The following is a 24,488-nucleotide window of genomic DNA, read 5'->3' as shown; positions in this document are numbered from 1 at the left end:
TATAGTTCGAGAGGTTAGATAACTCATAAAGGTGTGGATTAGGCAGTTGGATTTATGAAACTGAGACTTAGAGGGATTGGTCTGAGTTGGAGTAAAAAAATCAAGTCATAAAAGATGTGACACAGAAGCTGTGGGATTGGAGGTCGCTGTCTTTTTAGTGAGTAACAAACAGTTCAATTCCTTTTTAATTCTTTTAACTTCCCTTTTTCTGAACTACAGATCACTGAATTACCATATAGTAATTGATTGGGGTGTAGCTTTCCTTTTTATCAACACTTCAGAAGTGACAGGCTGGGTTGAGGTGCCTAGCAAAACTCACTTGTTCATTTAGGGTCTAACAGACAGGGCTGATGTCAGTCACACTCAGCTGTGTTCATAGATTAGCACTTAATAACTTTCACGACCACTGGCTTCTAGGATTATACCTGCAAGTCATTTGAAAGCAAAGCCTTTAGGAAGAATAACAATTTCTGTGCCTTATTTTTTTTTACTAGTTGATTCCGGGAGTGAATTCCCGGAAGAAGCAAATGTGTTTTGACTGGGGTCCAGGGGAGATGCTGGTGTGTGAAACCTCTTTCAACAAAAAAGGTAGGGTTTTTTTTTTGTTTTCTTTTAGATTATCTATCTTGGCACATTTTTTTTTCTTTATTCTCTCAGATTTGACTAGCTGAAATATGAAACGGTTGAACTTATTTTGTACCATGTTCATTTTTGAAACTATTTAGCTATTTAAGATTTTCATTGATTTATGAGATCTGGCAGGTGTTGAGTCCAGGAAAAAAAGTTAACAGTGGTCTTCCAGGGTTAAAGAAAGGTTTTCTGTATATTTAAAAACGTGAAGCTCTTTTTCCTTTTTGTCCAGAGTAACTAATTCTCTTTGTAGTAGTCCCCTCATTGAGAATTTTTGCAAATGTCATAGCCCTTACCTTTATGTTATCATTGTGAACTTGATTGAATTTCGTAGGCTATTAATACATAGCACAAATGAGCTGGAGAGCAAAATGATTTGTCCTTGGCTTTGTTCTCTAAGCTCCATTAGGTATCGGACATGGATCTTACCTTTCCAATGCAGATTCCCTCTAGTAGCAAGGTAAAACTGAAATCTTGATATTTGATTTTCCTTTCTCCTTTTCAAGAGAGAAATCTCAGAAAATGCTGAAGAGATTTTCTTGCAATATTTGCAACATTCTTTATCCAAATGTGGAGGTTTTCCTCTTACAAGGAGCAGATTGAGCTAATGAAGGTCATATAATTTTGGCAAATTACATGGTATGAAGTTCATGTAATTTTTAAGCAATGTAGTTTTTCTTGATTTTATAGTTAAAAATTATCCCTAACGTGGACTTCCCTGGTGGTCCAGTGGTTAAGAATCTGCCTTCCAATGCAGGGGACACGGGTCCAATCCTGGTCAGGGGACTAAGATCCCACATGCTGCGGGGCAACTAAGCCTTTGTGCTCTAGAGCCCACGCACTGCAATTAGAGAGCCCGCACACTGCAACTACTGAGCCCGCACTCTAGAGCCCGTGCCGCAACTAAGCTGCAACTAAGACCCAACACAGCCAAATAAGTAAATAAATAAATAAACAAATAAATAAAAAATTATCCCTAATGTTGTTAAATGTTTATGGGATATGTTGGTATTGAAGATCTCAGGTCTGGCAGAGCTGTAGAAGTTGCCCAGAAGAGAAACTTCTGTGACTAGGTCTGGATGGCCTCTTTTCCTACTTAATAGGAAAGCTTATCAACATTTCTGGCTTGTCCTCGATTGTTGGAAACTCAAGGTTTTCTTTCTTTTTTTGTTTATATCTATTGAAATCACTTTCAAGACAAGCCATTGAACATTATCACAACTTATTTGAGAAGCTGTTATATAAGAAATTTCCACAAGTTGGTGGTTAATAATTTATCATAGAGCCTTTTCATCACTGTTGCAAAATAGTTTAGTCAGTTCTTGATTCTTTGTTTTAGGAGTAGTGGCAGTAAAAAAGTAATGTAAAAATAATATTTACTTTGATGTTTATAAAACTTCAGCTGTAGGTTTATCTTATTTACTGAATTTTACATAGACTAATATTAAGTGAGTTTACTTTTTTTTTTCTAGTATATTCCAGTTGGTGGAGGTGAAAGGTCATTACAAAATATGCTAGTGAGTTGAGGAGTAAAGTCTGAGAGTAAACATTTGTGTTTAAAAATTCATGTGTGGGGACTTCTCTGGCGGTCCAGTGGTTAGGACTCCATGCTCCCACTGCAGGGGGTACAGGTTCGAGCCCTGGTCTGGGAACTAAGACCCCATATGCCGCGTGGCACGGCCAAAAAAAAAAAGTAAAAATTCACGTGTGGATAAATGATAATTCATATCATTTTTAATAAATGAAATCAGTAGCAAAGAAGCTGAAGCTTTTGTGATTAGATACTCAAAGTTTTTAGAGTGGGTTCTTTTATGAGGATGATGGTAATAGGTGTTAAATTTTTCTTCTGTTTTGTTTCAGAAAAATCAGACATGGTGCCAGGTTGCCCCTTTATCCATATAATCCGAAAGAATGAGGATGTTTACTCTCAAATCCTGAGAAAACTCTTCAATGAATCCCATGGGATCTTTGTGGGCCTCCAGAGAATTGAAGAAGAGTTGACTGGAAAATCCAGAAAAACTCAGTAAGTAGGCTGCTGGTAGGTGCTGCAGCCCACAGCTGAATTGTGGGAAACCGAATGAAATGCATCCTTATCCTTTTGCGTGACGGATGGCTCTCCTGGAGAAATAACGGGCCCCTGGTTCTAGTTTGTGTCCTCTTTACTGCGCAGTGTAAGTGGTCATGGATGGAAATGTCTTACAGAGAATGTGCAAATGGCTGCTGATTGACTTACTGGCTGCTTCTTTGTTTCTATTCCTACTTCACTTACCCTCCAAAGAATAAAATTTAAGCCAAATAAGCACCTGAGAGTCATTGAATGAGGTTCCACTCTTGGGAGTTTTGTTTTGTCTTTAAAGAATTATTTTTAAAGCATTTTTTTTGTGAAGAGACCAGAAAACTTGTATTATTTATAGACTAGAATTGTTTGGAGTGTGGTGCATGAGTTAACTGCATCAGTGTCAGGTACTTGTTCAGGCCCCACCTCATATCACCAAAATTTCTAGGGGTGTATCCTAAAATCTCTAAGTGAGTCTTAAGTACAGTAGATTTTGAGAACCCCTGTGTTAGGTTTTTTTTAGAGTCCATTCATACGGTTAGGGAATGGACAATGTTGGTATCTGTATTGAAAAAACAAAAACAAAAACAGTTTTTTCCCTCCTGTGTTTTACTCACAACACTTCTGACACCAGACGTCTGGGAGTTTTTCCCCACTAAGCAATTCTCTGAAACAAGCTGGGTATCCTACAATTCAACTCAATTCTAACACTGTCTACTTGGAGATAACATCAGATCCCATAAATTAAGGGCTCAGTCCCACAAAACTGTCCCCCATTCAGATGCCAATCACAAATAGTGGGTCCCCAGGTTACCCACAGCTTCTGTCCAACTTGGCTATAAATCAGAGGTTCCCATGACCACCTCAGGTTTGATTAATTCGCTAGAGCAGCTCACAGAACTCAAGGAAACACATTTACCAGTTCTTTAAAAGATATGAGAAAGGACACAGAAAAACAGCCAGATGATGTACGTGGGGCATGGTCTGGAAGGGTCCCAAGCGCAGGAACCTCTGTCTCTCTCGAGCTGGGTTGTGTCACCATCCTGGTACATGGATGTGTTAACCTACCTGGAAGCTCTCCAAACCCCACGCTATTGAGATTTTATGGAATCTTCCTCATGTAGGCATGATCAATTATTATCTCCATTTCCAGCCCTCTCCCCTCTCTAGAGAAGTCGGACAGGGCTGAAAATTTCAAGTTTTTAATTATGACTTGGTCTTTCTTGTGACCAGCCCTCATCCAGGAGCCACCCAGAGTTGGAACAAAAGATGCTTCTAGCACTCTTATCACTTAGGAATTTTCAAAGATTTTAGGAGCTGTGGGTCAGGGACTGGGGATGAAGACCAGTTTTAATTTTTTTTCTTTTTTTTTTTTTACTTTTTGGCTGCACTGCGCAGCATGGGGGATCTTAGTTCCCCGACCAGGGATCGAACCTTCACCCCCTGCAGGAAGTCCTGAAGACCAGTTTTATATGTCTTATTATTAACCACAGTGTCACAGTATTTTACTTCCTTGATAAGCATTTTACAAATGAATCACCCTGGAGGATACCCTGGTCAGTGTGTGTGTGTGGGGGGGTGTGTGTGTGTGTGTGTCTACGTATGTGTCTGTGTATGAGAGATGACTGGTGACAAGAGGCTCTGATACAGAATATTGATAACTCAGAGAAATCTATTATGACTCCAAGGAAAAAACATGTCAAAAGTCCTGTAATTCCTGGAAGGCAGGGACTCCGTCTTATTTATGTGGGCCCTCTGTTCCCAGATCTCCTTGTGCATCTATACAGTAGGTGCTCTAAAATGTTTGCTGAATTAATAAATTAGTGACTATCCTACTAATGGTGGGATGGTAGCTCCTGTTTTGTGCATGGGGGTCAGCATATTACCTTGTTTTTTGGCTGGGTGAGTTATTTATTTGGGCCTGAATCTTGACTGTGAAAGGGGGTAAGGAGTAGTGAGGATTAGGTGAGACAGTGTGTGCAAGTTGCTTCACCTCCTGCTGGCCCCATTGTAGCTTCTGTTCATCTTTAAATGGAGCCAGAAAAAAAATAAATAAGAATGAAAATAAATGGAGCCAGTAGGTGGCCTTTAGGTCTCTTCTTTTAGAACTAATGTTTCTTGCTAAGGATCTGCATATTGGTAACTAATAGCCAGTTGCTTTCTGTTTGTTTTGTTCTGCTATTTCCTTTGTGTGTGTGTGTGTGTGTTTAGAGCATGATTTAGGCTTTTTTTTACAATTTTATTTATTCATTTATTATTTATTTTTGGCTGCTTTGGGTCTTTGTTGTTGCGCGTGGACTTTCTCTAGTTGCGGCGAGTGGGGGCTACTCTTCATTGTGTTGCGAGGGCTTCTCATTGCGGTGGCTTCTCTTGTTGCGGAGCATGGGCTCTAGGTGTGTGGGCTTCAGTAGTTGTGGTGTGTGGGCTCAGTAGTTGTGGCTCGCGGGCTCCAGAGTGCAGGCTCAGTAGTTGTGGCACGCAGGCTTAGTTGCTCCGCAGCATGTGGGATCTTCCTGGACCAAGGCTCGAACCCGTGTCCCCTGCATTGGCAGGCGGATTCTTAACCACTGTGCCACCAGGGAAGCCCCATGATTTAGGCTTCTTTTGCATCATTTCCAAAACAAAGACCCAGACTGATAGACCTGTGAGGTCTCTCCTATCTCAAACAGCCTATGGTGATGATGGAAAGATGACCTTGTTGCCACCTGCTTAGTTGTAGAATCTGTCTACCAAATTTTTTTTAAATTAATTTTTATTGGAGTATAGTTGCTTTACAATCTGCTATTTCCTTTTTGAAGAACTCTATTTTGAACTAATTTTAAACTTACAGAAAAGGTACAAAAATAATAGATTTCTGTACATCCCTTACCAAGCTTCTCTAATGTTAATATCTTACATAACCACATTACTGGTATTTAAACCAGGAAACTTAAACATTGATGCAGTCTGGGGCTTCCCTGGTGGCGCAGTGGTTAAGAATCTGCCTGCCAATGCAAGGGACACGGGTTCAAGCCCTGGCCCGGGAGGATCCCACATGCCACGGAGCAACTAGGCCCGTAAGCCACAACTACTGAGCCTGAGCTCTAGAGCCCACAAGCCACAACTACTGAGCCCACGTGCCACAACTACTGAAGCCCACGCGCCTAGAGCCTGTGCTCCGCAAAAAGAGAAGCCCCGACAGTGAGAAGCCCCCGCACCGCAACAAAGAGTAGTCCCCGCTCGCCACAACTAGAGAAAGCCCGCGCACAGCGATGAAGACCCAACACAGCCAAAAATAAAATTAATTAATTAATTAATTTAAAAAAATTGATGCAGTATGATTAACTGAAGACCTTATTTGAATTTCACTAATTTTTTCACTAATGTCCTTTTTTCTCTTCTGCAGCCAAATGAGATTGCATTTAGTTTTTTTCTCCCTCATCTCCTTCATGACCTTGACACTTTTGAAGAATATTGACCAATTGTCTTAGAGACCGTCCCTCAAAACTGTCCTGGGTTTGTCTGGTGTTTTCTCATGATTGGACAGAGGTTATGCATTTTTAGCAAGAATACCACAGAAGTGGTGTGATATGTCCTTCTCAGTACATCATATCACGAGGTTCATGATGCTGATGTCTTCTTATGTTATTGTTGACCTTGATTGCTTGGTTAATGTGGTTTCTGCTGGGTTTCTGTATTGTAAAATTACCATCTTTCCCTGTGTGACTAATAAGTATTTGGGGGAGAAACCTTGAGACTATGCAAATCCTATTTCTCTTCAAATTTCAGCCACTAATTTTAGGGTCCATCAGTGGGTCTCATTTGCAACAATTAATATCAGTGTGCACTCAAGGATATTTATTTTAGTCAGTGGGTTATGTGGTGTTTTACTTATTTTGTCGCTCAAGTTGTTTCAGCTTTGGTCATTAGGAGCTCCTTCAAGTTGGCTCCTGTCTTTCGGCAACTTCTTATCTTTTTTTTTTATACTTTATATCTTCACAAGATGTTCCTTACTTTCTATCACCACAAACTGTTCCAGGTTCGTCTTGTATGTCATTTCATTGTTTGTAGGTTGGTTCGAGTGAGTAAAAACTACCGATCAGTCATAAGAGCATGCCTGGAGGAAATGCACCAGCTTGCAAGTAAGGACTTTGTTTGTATGTGATAATAGTTGAAGAATTTATCTGGCTGTAAATACGACAAGTTAAAATCTGATTGACATTCCAATTCAAAACTCTTACTTTCCCGTCTTAAATAATCCTTAATTTTTTGGCAATTGTCTTGAGTATGTTTTTCAAATTAGAACATATTATGTTGACAGATATGAGGCTGAAGGGCCAAATTAAAGATCTTCGATAATCACGTTCCCAGTTATTTGACCTTGCTGATTTAAAGTCATCATAACCGCGAGAGCCATGTGACTCCTAGATGCTGGGTAGAGTCTTATATAACATGGTGGTGTCTACATTTGCTGTATTGTAGTTGAAAGAGCCACTTGTAATTTGAAGGCCTTGGTTTGAGATCATTCATCTACAACAGAGCTATGAAGCATTTTTAAAAAAATCTATAGTGAAAATGGATGGTCTTAGAAGGCACAAGCCACAGTACTTATATGTGAAGCTATAACAGTAAGACTAAAGTTTCATTGCTCACTTAAAATGTCTTGTGTTTTGTTAGTTGCTGGTAAAGATCCAGCCATTGGCCGCCAGTTTAGCATCCAGGTAAGGGAGTTTTGTTGAACTGGTACCTCCTTTATGTCCAGCTGCATCCTCAGCACCCACCGGCAGTGGCATTGCAATCACTGGTGTTGCAGAAGTCTCTCTTTCCAGGTAGATAGGCAACTCCTTGGGGTGGTAAGAATCATCTTGAACTTCCCGGTGCCCCCTTCAAGGCCTTGCACATTGGAACACAAGGATGTGCTTGATAAATACTTGTATTAGTTTTCAACTCTTGTGGGAAATATAAATCCTAATCACATTGTGTCACCTGAGGTAGTGAGCTAAGCTTTTGGAATCACTGGTTAGTCTAATAAACTGTACTCAGCTAATGAACCCAGCATTTTTAAGCTGCCAGTTGTTTAACTTTAGTTGGAAGATGACTTAAAGAATTCTCTTTCTTTGGTTAGAATTTTGATATTGTTCAAACTCAGTAGTGAATAGGGACTGGTGCATTATCTCTGTCATCAAAACATTTATTTTTCCTTATGATTAAGGTATTTTGTGATTTTGCACAGAAGAATGGTGGGGGAGGGAATACTGCATATTCCTAAGGGCAGGGTCCAGATCCGATTTATTTTGGTGTCTTATATTGGGTTTGTGTTTTTTTTTTGTTTTTTGTTTTGGCCACGGCACGTGGGATCTTGGTTCCCAGACCTGCGCCCCCTGCGTTGGAAGTGCGCAGTCTTAACCAGTGGACCTCCAGGGAAGTCCCGGGTTTGCTTTTTAGTAGACTGTTTCCTAAGTGTCAGTCCCTTGAATACCAGCTTCACAATTTTTGCTGTATATCTGTATATTGTAATATTATTTAGTGAATATTTTTCTAAAAATCGTCTTTCCCTTTTCACTCAAAGCCTCTTCCTAAACCATAATATTCATCAAGATCATGGGTATAATGAACTAGTTATATTTTTCTAATGCACGTTAAACTAAAACCACAACCATTAAAATAGAAAATATTAGTCTGTGTCCCACCCCCTAAAATTCTCTCACTGGCTGCCTTGTGGGAAACCCTGCCATAGGAATAGTCAGTAAATGTTGAGTTAATGAATGACCATGATGTGTTTCAAGCTCTCCTTTGTTTCTTTGGTTTAAGAAAAAACCTCAGGAACGTTTTCAGTCAAAACTTTGTCTCCATTTCTTCCTTAGGTCTCCAGTCTGTCAGCAATGGAGCTCATTTGGAACCTTTGTGAGATTCTTTTTATTGAAGTAGCCCCAGGTGAGCACAGAATTATCTTGTCACAACATCAGAGGTGTCCCCCTGCCCTTTTCTATGTTGTGATGAGTGTTTTGTTGCCTAGAATGCTCTTTTCATTGCTTTTCATCAACATAACCATCAGAAAGTATTCCATGATACCCAAAGAAGCCTGCCGTTTTGTCAGATACTGCAAAAAGAATCAGACAATCTTCTGAAAATCTAAAATCTTAGGCAGGTGACCCCTGAAAAATACCAAGAAAACAGATATTAAACTAGCGTGAGAAAGGGGTGGTCGATATTTATATCATGGACTGGTCAAGCTTAAGAAAGTTCTAGGAGAAGCTAGGGGAGGGGCGTGGCACAGGTTCTTCCTTAGCCTCCGAAGGAACCAACCCTTCCAACACATTAGTCTCAGACTTTTAGCCTCCAGAAATGTGAGACAATACATTCCTGGTGTTTAAAATTTAAAAAAGGAAAAAGGTTTTACGGATATGAAGAGGAATTAGGTGGTAGGCGGCAAAGTCACTCTGAGAATTCTTTCACTAGTGATTGGGGCAGGGGCAACCCTACAAGTTAATGGTCCACTCCGAATTATTCTGTTGATCTTGAATAAAATTGTGGTCAGTACGGTATCCTGGCTTGAGTGGGCTCTCTGTGGAGGTGCTACAGGCTTTTTTGCATTCTTTTAATGGTTTTTGTTTACTGTTATTCATAAATGTGTATTAATGGTCTCTGTGTAGCCATAGCTTTTTATTCATACTCCTGCTAAAGCACGGAGCAACTTGAAATTAAAATTAGTTGTTTATCTGCCCGCCTCCAGTAGATTTTGAGGGCTGTCGCTATGTTTTTATCATTGTTGCATACCTGGCATCTAGTCAGTACCAGTCCCTATATGGCCATGACTTACATAGCCAGTGAGTATTGCGTAGTTCTGAAGAATCGGGGGTGGTGGGGTGGTGAGGTCTGGGTCTCATGTCCAGCCCTTCCCAGGATTCAGTGAAAGGTGGAGCTGCCTGGCCAGAGGAAGCATTCCATAAAAGTCCATTTGCTAGCTCAGCCCTTTATTCAGGACCACATGTGTGCTCACTTAAGAGGGATAAACCACTTCCTACATAGCTCGTGTGTCCTACATTCTCTGTACTTTGGGAAAGTGGAATTTACTGCTTTTGTATGTGACGAGAGTTTTTCCTTCCAGCCGGCCCTCTTCTCCTTCACCTCCTTGACTGGGTCCAACTGCACGTGTGTGAGGTGGACAGTTTGTCGGCAGATGTTCTGGGCAGTGAGAATCCAAGCAAACACGAGAGATTCTGGAACTTGGTAAGACACTCGTGCAGGCCGGGCCTCCCTGCCTTCCACCTTATATTCTCTTTTCCCTGTGCTCACAGGCAGGCCTGAGGGTTTGCCTGCTGAGCCTGTGTGCACTTGGTTCTTTGAGTCTGCAGTTATGGAGACGTGCTTAGGTCTTTTCTCTTTCCTTCCCTGCTCTGTGGGAAAGGTTTTTTTTAAAATTTTTTTAAGTAAGTTTATTTATTTAATTTATTTATTTTTGGCTGTGTTGGGTCTTTGTTGCTGTGCCGGGCTTTCTCTAGTTGCGGCGAGCGGGGGCTACTCTTCGTTGTGGTGCGCGGGCTTCTCATTGCGGTGGCTTCTCTTGTTGCGGAGCACGGACTCTAGACACGTGGGCTTAGTTGCTCCGCGGCATGTGGGATCTTCCCGGACCAGGGCTCGAACCCCTGTCCCCTGCATTGGCAGGCGGATTCTTAACCACTGAACCACCAGGGAAGCCCTGTGGGAGAGTTTTGAGCTAAGTTATCATGTAAGAAAAGTAATGCTTTGTAGACTTGGCAGTGAGAAGGGAATTTTGATTTCTTTGTGGATCTAAGGATTAGAAGACATGAAGATAATACAAAACCAACGGATAGGTGCTGGGGTAGGGGTTTGATTTAAAGGAGCATGAGAGTTGTTTTGAGGTGATAGAAATGTTCTAAAACTGGATTGTGGTGATGGTGCACAACTTTGGGAACTCACTAAAATTCATCGAATTATACACTTAAACAGGTGAATGTTTATAATGTGTAAATTGTAACTCAGTAAAGCTATTAGAAACAAAGACCTTGGGACTTCCCTGGTGGCGCAGTGGCTAAAACTCCGCGCTCCCAACGCAAGGGGCCTGGGTTTGATCCCTGGTCAGGGAACTAGGTCCCACACGCATGCCGCAACTAAAGATTCTGAATGCCACAAGTAAAGAGCCTGTATGCCACAAAGAAGATCCTGCGTGCTGCAACTCAGACCTGGCACAGCCTAAATAAATAAATATTTAAAAAGCAAAAACAAAACAAAGACATTGATGATCCCAAAGTCACTTTGGATTATCACTTTGAAAGTCAGCCTGTGTGTATGTATTCTATTTCTGTGAGAGCAGTACTTACCCAGTCACCTCTACTGACCTGTGACACAGTTGGGAGGAAGCAGGGAGGAGGTTGCTGGTTGACTTGAATAATGGAGACTTATAAAATCTGAAATTCAAGTAAGGAGCTGTCGCCTTCGAGGCTATTCCTGGGCCTTTTGGTGCCAGGAGATCTATGCAGGTAAGGGGGAGAGACTTTGCTCAGAAATTATTGGGCCTAGATTTTGAGTCTCTGATTCATTCACTGAGTATTTATTGAGTGCTACTGTTTGCAGGCACTGCGGAAACAGCCATGACCAAAGAGGGCAATGATTCCTTCCCTTACGGAGCTTACATCCTGGAGGAGACAGGAGATAAATACAGAAACAAGTCGAATATGTAGCATGTGTAAAAGTGAAGTGCTGTGGAGAGAAATAAAGCAAGGGAGGGGAATTGGGAGTGCTAGAGTAGGGGTGTCAAGGAAGGCCTCCCTTGTGGGGTGACATGTGAGCAGAGACCTGAAGGAGGCGAGGGGGGGTAAGGGCTTTAGCTTTTAGAGAGGCAGCGTAGCTGAGTGGCAAGAACGTGGCCTGTGGTGCCAAACTGCCCGGGTTAGTGTCCCAGCTCTGCCACTTACCAGCTGTGAGCTCTTGAATGAGCTACTTAACAGCCTTTAGTTCCCTCCTCTGTGCCATGGAGATAATAACAACACCTACCCCACATGGCTGCTATGATTAAATTCATTGAAGGGCATAAATGTATGAGCTAGTTGATGGACAAGGTTAGAGCTCCCATTTTACTCCTTAGTCAGATGGGGTGAGGGGGACATTGGAGAGTCAGGCGAAGGAGCGCTGTGATCTAACTTAGGTTTCCAAAGGGTCCTCTGGCTAAACTGCTGAGAACAGAGCAAAGGCAGAGCAGAGAGACCAGTTTGAAGGCTGAGGTCCTAAACCAGGCAGAGGTAGGTGGTGGCAACTTGGACAAGGGTAGGAGCTGAGCGGAGGAGATGGTGAGAAGTGATTTGATTCGGGATGCAGTTTAAAGATACAGTGATAGGATTTGCTAATGGATTGGATGTGTAAGAAATAGACGAATGTGGGTTGGTGAGTTGGAGGTGCCGGGGTGTTTACTTTTAGGCATGTTAAACAAGATGCCTAGGAGAGCCAAGTGGAGACACTGACTGGCAGTAGGATATACACGTCTGGAATTCAGAGAAGGAAGTCCAGGCTACAGAGAGGAATTGGGGACTTGTCAGCGTATATATCCTTGGCTTTTTTGAGCGTGGCTTAATGGAAGAACTTTTACTGTGTATGTTTTACATATATACTTGTATGTATATAATGTTGATTCTCATTATTCATGATAGTTATGGTCTATAAAGTTGCCTGGAGCCCTGAGCTCTCGATTACTGAACCATTGCTCTTTGTAGGGGAATTACAGGGTTCTTTCAAGCCTCTGGTCACAACATTTTTTTTTTTTTTTTTTAAGTTGTCTGCCCAGCCAGTCTCGCCTCTTCCTGGCATGGTGCCCATAATCCCATCCTTGGGTGTTTTTTTTTTTTTTAATAAATTTATTTATTTTATTTATTTATTTTTGTCTGCACTGGGTCTTCATTGCTGCACGCAGGCTTTCTCTAGCCATGGCGAGTGGGGGGTACTCTTCATTGCGGTGCGCATGCTTTCTCATTGTGGTGGTGGCTTCTCTTGCTGCGAAGCACAGGCCCTAGAGCATGTGGGCTTCAGTAGTTGTGGCACACGGGCTCAGTAGTTGTGGCTCGCGGGCTCTAGCGCGCAGGCTCAGTAGTTGTGGCAGCCGGGCTTAGTTGCTCTGCGGCATGTGGGATCTTCCCAGACCAGGGCTCAAACCCGTGTCCCCTGCACTGGCAGGTGGATTCTTAACCACTGCGCCACCAGGGAAGTCCCTGGTCACAACATTTTTGTCCGCTGATCAATTTATAATCTTGTTTTGTGTATGTTTGTGTTTCAAGACACCTTATTTAATATGTATTATTGATTCACTAAAATTGAACTCATGGCCAGCAGCACTATAATCCTTGCCTGAACGAACACATATATCTAACACGTATGTTCTCTTACCTTATCTAACACATACATTCTCTGTATGGCATGTCATAGCCTTCTTTGCAGTTAGGAATCGGGCAGCACTTCAGCACAATGCTTGGGGGCCCAACAAGAAGCACAAAAATGCAAAAAATGTGGCACTAAATAGATTGCCAGAAAGACACTGATTTAGTGTGAGAGCTGATACCAGAATGTAGAGTGCCACCTTGTTCAGTCTCAGCTGGGAATGTGCACATCAGGTGACTCAAATTTTTTGCCCCTCTGCACATGTCCACAGATGATGGTGAAAGCACCTCGGATATTGACTTTGGGGTTACAAATAAGTTTTAGCAGGTAGGCATATTCACAAATATGGAATCTGAATAGAAAGGATCAACTGTATTTATACTGAGTGTTTGTATATATACATGTATATGTATTTGAACTGAAATGTTTATGAACCAATGCTTTATTTGATGCACTCTGGTATATTTTATTTTCTATTTTATTTATTTTTTAAAAGTTGGTCATAACCTGCAATGGGTTACAACGTGCAGTTAAGCATGGTATAGGTTAAAACTGGGAGATTGGATGAATTGGATTACCTCTGGAGGGAAGGAACCATCACGTTTCTCCAAGGCTAGGAAGCCAGTGTGGGCTGAGGGGAGTGGCTTCTGAGCCTCCCGTGAATGCTTGTGTTCTTGGGCGTCCTCCCAGGTGACCGTCTTGGTGCTGCAGGGCCGGCTGGATGAGGCCCGACAGATGCTCTCCAAGGAGGCCGACAGCAGCCCCACCTCTGCAGGCATGTGCCGAATCCTTGGGGACCTGATGAGGACAATGCCTGTTCTCAGCGTACGTGCGAGCAGCCCTGCTCTTCTGGGTCATGGAGGTGGGCTCGTTCAATGAGTGTAAGGGGTTTGTGTGGTGATGGCATCTCTCTGCGTCTCTTCCTGTAGCCTGGTAACACTCAGACACTAACGGAGCTGGAGCTGAAGTGGCAGCACTGGCACGAAGAATGTGAGCGGCACCTCCAGGACGGCACGTTCGCCTCCAGTCCTCACCTCGAGTCTCTCTGCAAGGTCTGTGGGAAGCAAGTCCAGGCCAGGGTCTTCCCTGGCTTCCCCCGGGGGCTCTGGCATCCAGTGCAGCAACGACAGGTCCTCCTGAGACAGGGCTGTTTATTGGCTCTGAGGGAAGGCGAGAGCTTTCAAACCAGATGCTCCGGTCGAGGTCAGGAGCATTATCGGGAAGTCACCCCCAGACCTAAGGGAGAGCACCTCTCTCGTCAGGTCATGCTGGGAGAAGAAGCTGCCCTGCTGGAGCAGAAGGGGCTTCTGAGTACCTGGTATCACTTCCTCGTGACCCGGCTCCTGTACTCTCACCCCACGGTAAAACCCACGGATCTGCACTTCTATGCCCAGGTGAGTCTGAGCGCCTTGGGGCGGGGGTGGGGAGTAGGGATCCTGGGGGCTCTGCTCCCTGCTGGTCATTTTCACCATGTGGCTTCATTGAGTTGAACCTCCCTGGAGAACAGGCAAGAGCTTTCCTTTGGCCCTTTTTGAAGGACCCCATCACCCTTCTCCAGTGTTGCCTATACAGCAGCTCTGCCTGCCCCCTTGAGTCTCTGCTTCCATCTGGAGATTGAATGGGTCACTACCTTTCCACAGTCCAGCCTTGACCTGTTTCTGGGAGGTGAGAGCAGCCCAGAACCCCTGGACAACATTTTGATGGCAGCCTTCGAGTTTGACATCCACCAAGTGATCAAGGAGTGCAGGTAGGACCTGCTGCACCGTGACCACTCTAACCGTCTTAGGTGTGCAGTTCAGTGAAGTACATACACAGTGTTGTGCAGCCACCACTGCCGTCCTTCTCTAGGACGTCCTGTTCCTTCTTGCTGGTGTCTTAACCTTCTTGCCACAGACCTGCTTCCCCTCCACAGCCACATTAGGTAGACAGTGGCTTCTCTCTGGACAAGCCTGGGGGCCTTCCTGAGGCTGGAGGGCTACTGTGTCTATAACAGTTTGCATTTCGGGGATGTTTACTTAAAATAACATTGCAGGGGCTTCCCTGGTGGCGCAGTGGTTGAGAATCCGCCTGCCAATGCAGGGGACACGGGTTCGAGACCTGGTTTGGGAAGATCCCACATGCCGCGGAGCGGCTGGGCCCCGTGAGCCACAATTACTGAGCCTGCGCGTCTGGAGCCTGTGCTCCGCAACAAGAGAGGCCGCGACAGTGAGAGGCCCGCGCACCGCGATGAAGAGTGGCCCCCGCTTGCCACAACTAGAGAAGGTTCTCCCACAGAAACGAAGACCCAACACAGCCATAAATAAATAAATAAATAAATTAAAAAAAAAAAATAACATTGCAGGACATTACTTTGATATGTAAAATCCAGAAACAGCCAGCAGACTTACTTCTTGGAACCTGATGGACATGCAGCCACCTTAAGGGACTTCTCAACAGTCTCACTCTCTGGTGAGCCAAGAGCCACCACACCATTAGGCTCCCGGCTGGGTCTGTTCAGAGCAGGGATTCTGTATCAGCCCTCTCCCCAGACCTCTCCCTGAACCTTCAGCAAGGCAGGAAAGGGAATGTGAAACTGAATCCAAGGTAAAGCTTTCCAGAAATTCCCATGTGCAGTAAGTCAGAAAGAATTTACCCTCTCTTCTTGTACAGCCTGGAAAAGTAGGTGTTGCACCAAAGACTTGGAGAAGGGAGAAGGTTGGGAAGTGGAGCAGATGGCCTTGCTCGAGTATCAAATTCACTGACTTTGACTGGATCTTTGTTAGTAGATCTGGGCAGTGGGAAGGTCTTACCCCCTACCTTACTCTTCCTGTTTGGCCGAAAGCAAGCCAGGGCTTCAAGAAAATGGTGTTAGATTTGGAGAAAGGAAAAGGGGTTTTGTGTCAGTATTCTTTGCACAAACCTGTAAAATAGAGACTTCAGTGGAGCTGGAAGATGACTTACAGAATTCAGCTGATGGTGGCTGGGGGCCAGCATGGCATCTGCATGGAGGGTTAGTGAGAATAACTTCCAGAGGCACTCGCACATCGTTATTTAGCTTCGTCAGGGACTCTGCCTATAATTCGAAGTAATAGGCATTCCTGAATATGTTGTCTAAACAGCAGTTGGTTATTTCTTCCAGGGCTTCCTTCATAAGCCACAACTGGATTTTTAAGATCAAAACAGATTTGAACAGAGCAAGGAGGAAGGACAATAAAAAGGGAAAGCACCTTGTTCTTTTCAGTGGCAGTAGAAGGAAAAGATAAGGACATGCCAACAAAGAGGAGTGGCTTTTATGAACGCCACAGAAAACAGCATCACTCTCATGCCAGTTGAGGAAGGGTAAGGCTTGCAGCCCCTCAGTCTGGGTGTCTCTTGTTCCGGCAAGCAGGAAAGGATCTGAGGTATTTCTGTTAGCTGTGAATCTAGGAGTTTGGGTTTTTCTGATCAGGAAGCTACTTCCTACCCTATTCTGAAAGAGGCACTGAAAAGCAAGTCCTGGGACCTCATCCACGAATTAGAAGAAGGGCTGAAGTACCTTCAGAGACAGTAGCACAGTTTTAGACATAACGCCCTCCTGGATGGGGAAGGATTGGATCTGGGGTCTCGTGAACACCTGCTTTCTCCAGTGTTGTACCAGTCAGGCCCAAGCTCGGTTCCCAGGGAAGAGGGGTGTGTCTGTCTGGGGTTGGGCCAGTGGGCTGGTGGTATAGGAGAGCCTTGCTGCTTTGGGTGTGATGTCAGCTGGGTTCATGACTACCCTGTGAAAGGGGAATGAGGGGAATCCTTACTCAAGGCGCTAGAAGGGAGCTTTCTGTAGGGGCACCTGATTACCCCCATGTCAACTATGCCAGGCCCTAAGGGGCAGAGAGGGATCCTGAAGCAGAGCATAGAGGCCCTTGGAGGCCACCGTTGATCAGCCCCTGCTGAAGGGCCACGTGTTTGCCTGTTATCCCCGCAGCTGAAGGGCCACGTGTTTGCCTGTTATCCCCACAGCTGAAGGGCCACGTGTTTGCCTGTTATCCCCGCAGCTGAAGGGCTCATCTCTTCCCCTCTGGCGTGCAGCTGCTACTTCTTGCTGTCTAGCAAAAGGAGAACAGGAGCTGCTACGCACTCCACAGGGAGCTGGGCAAGGTGGCATCTTCCTGGCGCTCTTAAAGTCCTCCAGAAGTATCGAACTAAAAGGAGATAGGTCTGCCTTCAAAAACTAAGAAGAGGGGCTTCCCTGGTGGTGCAGTGGTTGAAAATCTGCCTCCCAATGCAGGGGACACGGGTTCGAGCCCTGGTCTGGGAAGATCCCACATGCCGCGGAGCAACTAGGCCCGTGAGCCACAATTACTGAGCCTGCATGTCTGGAGCCTGTGCTCCCAACAAGAGAGGCCACGATAGTGAGAGGCCCGCGCACCGCGATGAAGAGTGGCCCCCACTTGCCGCAACTAGAGAAAGCCCTCGCACAGAAACGAAGACCCAGCACAGCCATAAATAAATAAATTAATTGATTAATTTAAAAAAAAAAAAAAACTAAGAAGAGGTCCAGTTTAATGTTTGCCTAATCTAGAATCTTCTTGTCAGACCTTTGGCTCAGCCCGTTACCTTGGCTTCAGGGTAGAGTGGTGTGTACAGACCCTCCTGCTCTATTCACAGAAGAAGGTCCACAGCCACCAGATATTGGCTGGTCAGAGGCAGTGGTTGCTGCAGAGCCACCAGAAAAGCAGGACATGGGGTTGGCATGAGGGGGTGACAGCAGCCCCAGTGCAGGGCACACAGTCCATTGGAGGGTTACAGTTGTTAACCCAGGGTAGGGCCTTCACCATAGGCCTTCGCGGGTCTTCCCGGCCCCAGAGTTCTCCCTTTTCCAGCAGAGGCCACCCCAGCGCAGCTAATTAAGTCTTCCCTGGACATCTTTGAACAGTGGGCTTGTTCACTTGTTCCATTTAGAGCCTGCATTCGGAATTCTCCATTTTATATGTGTGTCAACATCCAAAACCTGTGTTGTTCAGACTTGCACAAGACCCTGGTGTCCGTTTTCATTTAGCACTTCTTCCAGTCTCGGTCACTCAAGCCTTTTCATTAGTTCTTGGCCTCAGTGGTCGCTGCCCTGCAGCCCTGAGGCTGGTGTGCCCTCTGGGAAGACACCCGAGGGCTGTGCAGACTGGCGTGTGTCATGGCTGCCTTAGCTCCGGGGTCTTCCACGGCCCCCTTGCTGGCTGTGTTGCCGTAACCATCAGCTAGAAGTCTAGGTAACAGCAGCTGTTTTGGGAGGCTGAGATATTGTTTCCCCCTCACCCAGCCTACTCCCCCACCTCTTTCTTTTTAAGTGCAACTCGTTCCTCATTTATCAGACATCTGTTATGTGCCTCACACTGTACCAAGCTTTGAGATTACAGCAGTTTTTCTTGTATGGAGTTTACAGTCTAGACCAGATGTTGTGGGATCCCTTAAAAGAGGACCCTATATCAGATTGGAAGTCAGGAAAAGCTCCTTAAGGAGGCTACACTTAGGTTGATTCCTGAAAAGTTTAGTGAAGAACACTAGAAAAGGTCATTTTAGGCAGAGAGAAAGCATGGGAGAAGGCACAGGCAGGGAAGAAATATGGTCTGTTACCTGCTTAAGGAACTGCAAACATCTCTATAGAACCAAAAGACTAAATAAGAGGTGGCTTGAATTGGTGACAGAGGTAGGAAAGAAATCAGATTATCAAGGACCAAATAAACTATTCCCCATAGTTTTGACTTTATGAAAATGGGGAGCCACTGAGGATTTTCAGCAGGACAGTGCCATGAAATTTGTATTTGAGAAAGAGCAGTCTGAAGAGCGTGAGGACAGCAAGGCTGGTGGCTGGGAGACCAGTCCTAAGGCCAGTACAGTCACCTGTGTACAAAGTGGTAGTAATTACAGGGATGGTGATAATAATAGTTCACATTTATTAGCTTTTATGGAGTATTTCATTTTATCATGCAACAAACCTTAGGTGCTATTATTTCATGCCTATCTTACAAACAAGGAATGTGAGGCCTAATAAAGTCACCCTGCCAGCTAACAAGGGGCTCTGTGGGTATTTGGACCCAAAACCCTTCACCAAAGTCCATACTGTTTACTGAGTTCTTAAGCACTAACCAGTCTATTGGTAAGTCCTATTAGCTCAACTTGAAAACATATCTTGGGCTTCTCTGGTGGCACAGTGGTTAAGAATCCGCCTGCCAATGCAGGGGACTTGGGGTTCAAGCCCTGGTCTGGAAAGATCCCACGTACTGCAGAGCAACTAAGCCCGTGCGCCACAACTGCTGGGCCTGTGCTCTAGAGCCCGTGAGCCACAACTACCAAGCCCACGTGCCACAACTACTGAAGCCCCCACACCTAGAGCCCGTGCTCCGCAGCAAGAGAAGCCACTGCAGTGAGAAGCTGGCACCACAACGAAGAGTAGCCCCTGCTCGCGGCAACTAGAGAAAGCCCACACGCAGCAACGAACACCCAACGCAGCCCAAAATAAATAAATAAATAAATAAGTAAATAAATTTATAAAAAAAAACCAAACAACATATCTCACAACCAGCTACTTCTCCCTCCCCAGCCACTGGCATGGCCCAGCCCCATCACTGTTACCCTGAACTGTTTTTTTAAAAAAATAAATTTATTTATTTATTTTTGGCTGTGTTGGGTCTTCGTTGCTGCGCGCGGGCTTCCTCTAGATGTGGCGAGCGGGGGCTACTCTTGGTTGTGGTGCAGTGGCTTCTCTCGTCGTGGAACACGGGCTTCAGTAGTTGTGGCACGTGGGCTCAGTAGTTGTGGCTCGCGGGCTCCAGAGCGCAGGCTCACTAGTTGCGGCGCACGGGCCTAGTTGTTACGCGGCATGTGGGATCTTCCGGGGCCAGGGGTTGAACCTGTGTACCCTGCCTTGGCAGGTGGATTCCTAACCACTGTGCCACCAGGGAAGCCCTTCCCTGAACCGTTAACAGGTGGCCCCTTACTGGCTTCCCACCATCACCTGTCTCTGTACTGTCCATTATCACAGAAGAGCCTAAGTGATCTTTTATAACTTAAACCACGCCATTCTCCTGTTCACTGTCCCTGTGGTTTCTCATCACAAGGCCCTAAGTGAGCTGGCTTCCACCTGTCTTGAAGTTTGAGTCACACGGGCTTCATTCTGAAGTGGGAACAAGACAAGCTTACTTGCCACTGCTGAGCCTTCACACTGGCTGTTTCCTCTATTTCAGGAATGCTCCTTTCCCTTGTCTTCCTCTGGCAGGTTCCTTCTCATCCTTCAGCCCTCTGTTCAGACAACCCTCATGACTAATTTTCTGTATAGAACTTATTCTGGGAGGGGTGGGGGATGTGCGTGATTTTATATATGAGGAGGCAGCTTGTTTTTACATCTTCTCAGTATACACTTTCTCACCTTATATGATATTTTATTCTTAGGACTGGTCATTTCTGATTTCATCTATTATATTTGAATTTGTCATAACTCTGAAAATAGCTTCAGAATCTCAAAGCACTGTATTGACCATTATAATTCCTTCCCTTTGACAATGAAGCCGAAGTTAAATGAAGTGGTCAGTCATTGAGTAGCAGGACTGGATTTGAATCAATTTGCAGTGCTTTCCTATGGACACAGCTATGCTTTTCAGCATGTCCGTAGTTGTTGGTAAGCAGTTTAAGTAGAGGACAAGTTATGTGTTAACTTCAAGCTCAGGTTTACTGTTTTTTTATTTATATAGAGTACTGTTCAAAAATACTCTTTTTAAAGCAGTTTATATCTATTTTACCACTTTTTTCTTAAAACAGTCCAGGTAGGCAAGAGGTAAAATTACTTCCATTTTATAGATGAAAGGGATACAGAGAGGTAAGTGACTGGCTGAAAGGGCAGCCTGGAGTTCCAGTTGTCACACTTTGTTAAATCGCTCTCTAGTTAATGAAATAACAGTATTTTAAACTTTTAAATTATTGGGACTTCCCTGGTGGCGCAGTGGTTAAGACTCCACGCTGCCAATGCCGGGGGCCCAGGTTCGATTCCTGGTCAGGGACCTAGATCCTACATGCATGCCGCAACTAAGACCTGGCGCAATCAAGTAAAAAAAAAACTTGATACACAAAGGACCTATGATGAAATTAGAACAGTTAAGAGAAAAAACATCCATTGAGTCAGGGTTTGTTTAGGGGGCTGTCATAAAGAGATATTGTATTTATTGGGACTCTTGTCTAAAAAGGACAAAATCAAGAAGGAACGCAGCAGAATTACAAAATTATGAAAGTCATCGTTAAAGGCAATCCTGGACCAAGGAAGCACCCTATAAGAATTTGAGCAAAGGGGGTTCCCTGTTGGCCTAGTGGTTAGGGTTCTGGGCTTTCACTGGGTTCACTCCCTGGTCGGGGAACTGAGATCCTTCAAGCGGAGAGGCGCAGCCAGCAGCAACAACAAAAACGCATTGGAGTGTGATGCTTTGTATAGCCTGTAATGAACTTACAGAGCTTAGTGTTTGAAGGTGGTAGTAGAAATACAAGCGTTTTTGAAAATTGGCGTAGTTTTTTGAATGTCAGATACATATGCATAGCTGTTAGTAAAGTTGGAATATATCTAATATATGAAAGAAATTTAGGGAGGCCAAATGACGTTCCATAATGATGGAATTCTGGAGCAGATGAAGTATCATAGTATCCGTATCCCTAAGATGAAGGCAAAAGTTTTAAACATTTATCCAGTAATTCAGTGTAAACCAATCCCCATTCTTTTTATATCCTGAAAGCAGAATTGTTTACCTTAGTGAATGATTACACCTGGGACAGTGTAGTTGCCTTAGTCTGCTCCCTCCACTTTACTTGGGGTTGATCTTGCCTTACAGAAAGAAACCATTAAAGTTTCTTTTCCCTCTCCCAAGATTTTAATAGTCAAGCATTATATACAGATACAGGAAGGCCTACACCAAGTAACAAATGAAAACTATAACTCAAAATGATGCATGCACACTGACAGTAAGTGCATAGTATACTCTGCACAAAATGACGCTAGAGAGTTTACAGAAGTTGATGTTGTAAAGAATTTAATCAGACCTTTAGAGGGCCCTAGGAAATGTCATTTCTAACAAGGGCTACAGATGATTCTAGGTTTCGATTAAAATGTGGTTTGGGGAAGGACTTCTGACTTTTCATTATGTGTCAGATTACATATCCAATAAAACCAAATTACAAATCATGTAACTGAACAAAAAATTATTTCTTTATACAAAGTAGTAATAGATAACAAAGTATTAATAGATAACACAAGATGGTTTTTAAAGTGACATCCTATATATAGTTGTGTCCATAAAGTACACTAATCAAAACTATGAAACAGAAAAATTAACAGCAAATTCCAATGCAAAAGAAGATGTTCTTTTGAATTCCATGTTTCATTAAGAATCAAAACCCACCAATCTTTCAGTCCTTTTCTATTTTTTTATTCTTTCCCTCCCCCCACCGGCCGCATGGCATGGCATGCGGGATCTTAGCTCCCCGACCAGGGATTGAACCCGTGCCCCCTGCTTTGGAAGTGCGGAGTCTTAACCACTGGACCGCCAGGGAAGTCCCTTTCAGTCCTTTTCTTATATGTTATTCTGTGTCCGCAATGTCTATATCTAATTGGGTTCCTGGATTTTATTTCATTTTCTGTGTGACATTCTCCATTGAAAAGTATCATTGGCTGCTGCTTTGGGGGTTGAATGTCCTTCTCAGTGTCTGTTACTAGTCCCCACCTGGTGGGCAGAAACTTCTCACTCTGTGCTCCCAAACAGATTCCAGCTTGCCTCTGTCCCTGCCATCGTTTCTAAGCAAAAGACACGTGGGGTTCCTGCTTACACTCCACTCACGTGGGCCATGCCCTCTCATCCTGACTTTGCGTCTTGCCTTGTGTCTGAACCTGTAGCATCGCCCTGAGCAACTGGTGGTTTGTGGCCCATCTGACAGACCTGCTGGATCACTGCAAACTCCTCCAGTCGCACAACCTCTAGTAAGTACGCCATGGCCACGCCAACCCTCATCTTGCCGCCATCCACGCTCTTGAGGGTGGGTTGAACCGAGTGCCTAGAAGGGAGGTTGGGCTGCCGAAGGGGGCCCTGAATAGAGCAGGCCCAGAGTCTTGGTCCCGTGTTATGTTTTATTCCAGCTTTGGATCCAACATGAGAGAGTTCCTCTTGCTGGAATATGCCTCAGGACTCTTTGCTCATCACAGGTAGGACGGCCCCAAGGGCGTGGGGTGGCAGTGGGGTGCTCTTCAGCAGGCAGCTGCTGCCAGTGGAGCTTGGACTGTGTTCTCTCCCGTCTGGTTCCCTGAAGGCTGCAAGGTCTGGGGGAGGAGCCGCCTTGGGTGCTAATTCCCAAGCCCCAGGCCCTCACGTCTGTCCTCCTCGGACCTGTGCAGCCTGTGGCAGCTGGGGGTGGATTACTTTGACTACTGCCCTGAGCTGGGCCGAGTTTCCTTGGAGCTGCATATTGAGAGGATCCCTCTGAGCACAGAGCAGAAAGCCCTCAAGGTGCTGCGGGTTTGCGAGCAGCGGCAGATGACTGAGCAAGGTGAGCTGGCCCTCCTCCCAGCATACCCTCTATGCTCATGCCGTGTGAGCCAGACTGGAGAGCGTCTGGGCACTGGGTGCCAGGAGGTAAACCAAAACGCAGGAAAATCATTGCGGAGGGACAGAGAGCTAGGGATCCGTTGGGACCTAGAAGCAGTCGAGCCCATTGCCTGGTTATAAAGGTCCTGACCCACTTCTCTCACACGTTTGCCAGAGGTCAGGCTGGGGCAGGTGCGAGGTGACTTGTCCCAGATGGGTTGCAGTTGCTGGCTAAGGCTGGCTGGGTGGGGAAGCAGGACCGGAGGTGGCCCGGGGAGAGCACGGGAAGGAACGATGCTGATGGTGGTCCCTTCTCCTCTCCCTCACTGTCAAATGATAAAAACCTAAGCTGTTGTTCTTCCCAGAGGTAATTGCATGTTTATGACCATCTCTGAAAGCATACAGCATTCGAGACCCAAAGGATGGTAGGATTTTCAGCATGTGGACAGATAATGGAGGCGCTGATCTGTGGGGAGCAATACAAAGATTTTTACCACCCCTGAAATGAAACCCACTCACAAAGCCAGTCCTGCCAGGAGACAATTTATAAACCTCAAAGTTCCTAGTTCTGCGGGCCAAACTGTATTTGCAGCCCACAGAGAAGCCGTGTAAAGCTCAGAGGAGGTGGGAAGCTGCTCCTTTCCCAGCAGGGTTCAGGAATGGAGTGATTTGTAGGGTGAAAGTTTCGTCTTTACTGTTTTCCCTGCAAAGTTCGCAGCATTTGTAAGATCTTGGCCATGAAAGCTGTCCGCAACAATCGCCTGGGCTCTGCCCTCTCTTGGAGCATTCGAGCCAAAGATGCCGCCTTTGCCACGCTGGTCTCAGACAGGTGGGCTCAATCTGTGTGTGCTTCCTGGGTACTGCCTGGGCAGTTGGGA

The 24,488-nt window shown here is 45.0% G+C and overlaps 1 protein-coding gene across 2 annotated transcripts in view; it reads left to right on the top strand.

Moving 5' to 3' along the window:
* Nucleotides 1–24,488, top strand: part of NUP85 (nucleoporin 85) — a 29,174-nt gene that overhangs the window by 2,217 nt on the left and 2,469 nt on the right. For both annotated transcript variants that reach the window (XM_007185656.3, XM_007185658.3), the window contains exons 2-15: nt 495–588; nt 2,491–2,653; nt 6,737–6,807; nt 7,343–7,386; nt 8,530–8,599; nt 9,774–9,895; nt 13,742–13,876; nt 13,981–14,103; nt 14,314–14,445; nt 14,692–14,798; nt 22,926–23,009; nt 23,166–23,231; nt 23,421–23,572; nt 24,322–24,439. In XM_007185656.3, the coding sequence (XP_007185718.2) occupies nt 495–588; nt 2,491–2,653; nt 6,737–6,807; nt 7,343–7,386; nt 8,530–8,599; nt 9,774–9,895; nt 13,742–13,876; nt 13,981–14,103; nt 14,314–14,445; nt 14,692–14,798; nt 22,926–23,009; nt 23,166–23,231; nt 23,421–23,572; nt 24,322–24,439 (1,481 nt within the window). The remainder of the gene's footprint in view (nt 1–494; nt 589–2,490; nt 2,654–6,736; nt 6,808–7,342; nt 7,387–8,529; nt 8,600–9,773; nt 9,896–13,741; nt 13,877–13,980; nt 14,104–14,313; nt 14,446–14,691; nt 14,799–22,925; nt 23,010–23,165; nt 23,232–23,420; nt 23,573–24,321; nt 24,440–24,488) is intronic.

This window comes from Balaenoptera acutorostrata, chromosome 20, assembly GCF_949987535.1.
Source record: "Balaenoptera acutorostrata chromosome 20, mBalAcu1.1, whole genome shotgun sequence".
NCBI classification, from domain to species: Eukaryota; Metazoa; Chordata; class Mammalia; order Artiodactyla; family Balaenopteridae; genus Balaenoptera; species Balaenoptera acutorostrata.
Note: the sequence above shows the minus strand (reverse complement) of the source record. Positions and strands in the feature narration are given on the sequence as shown.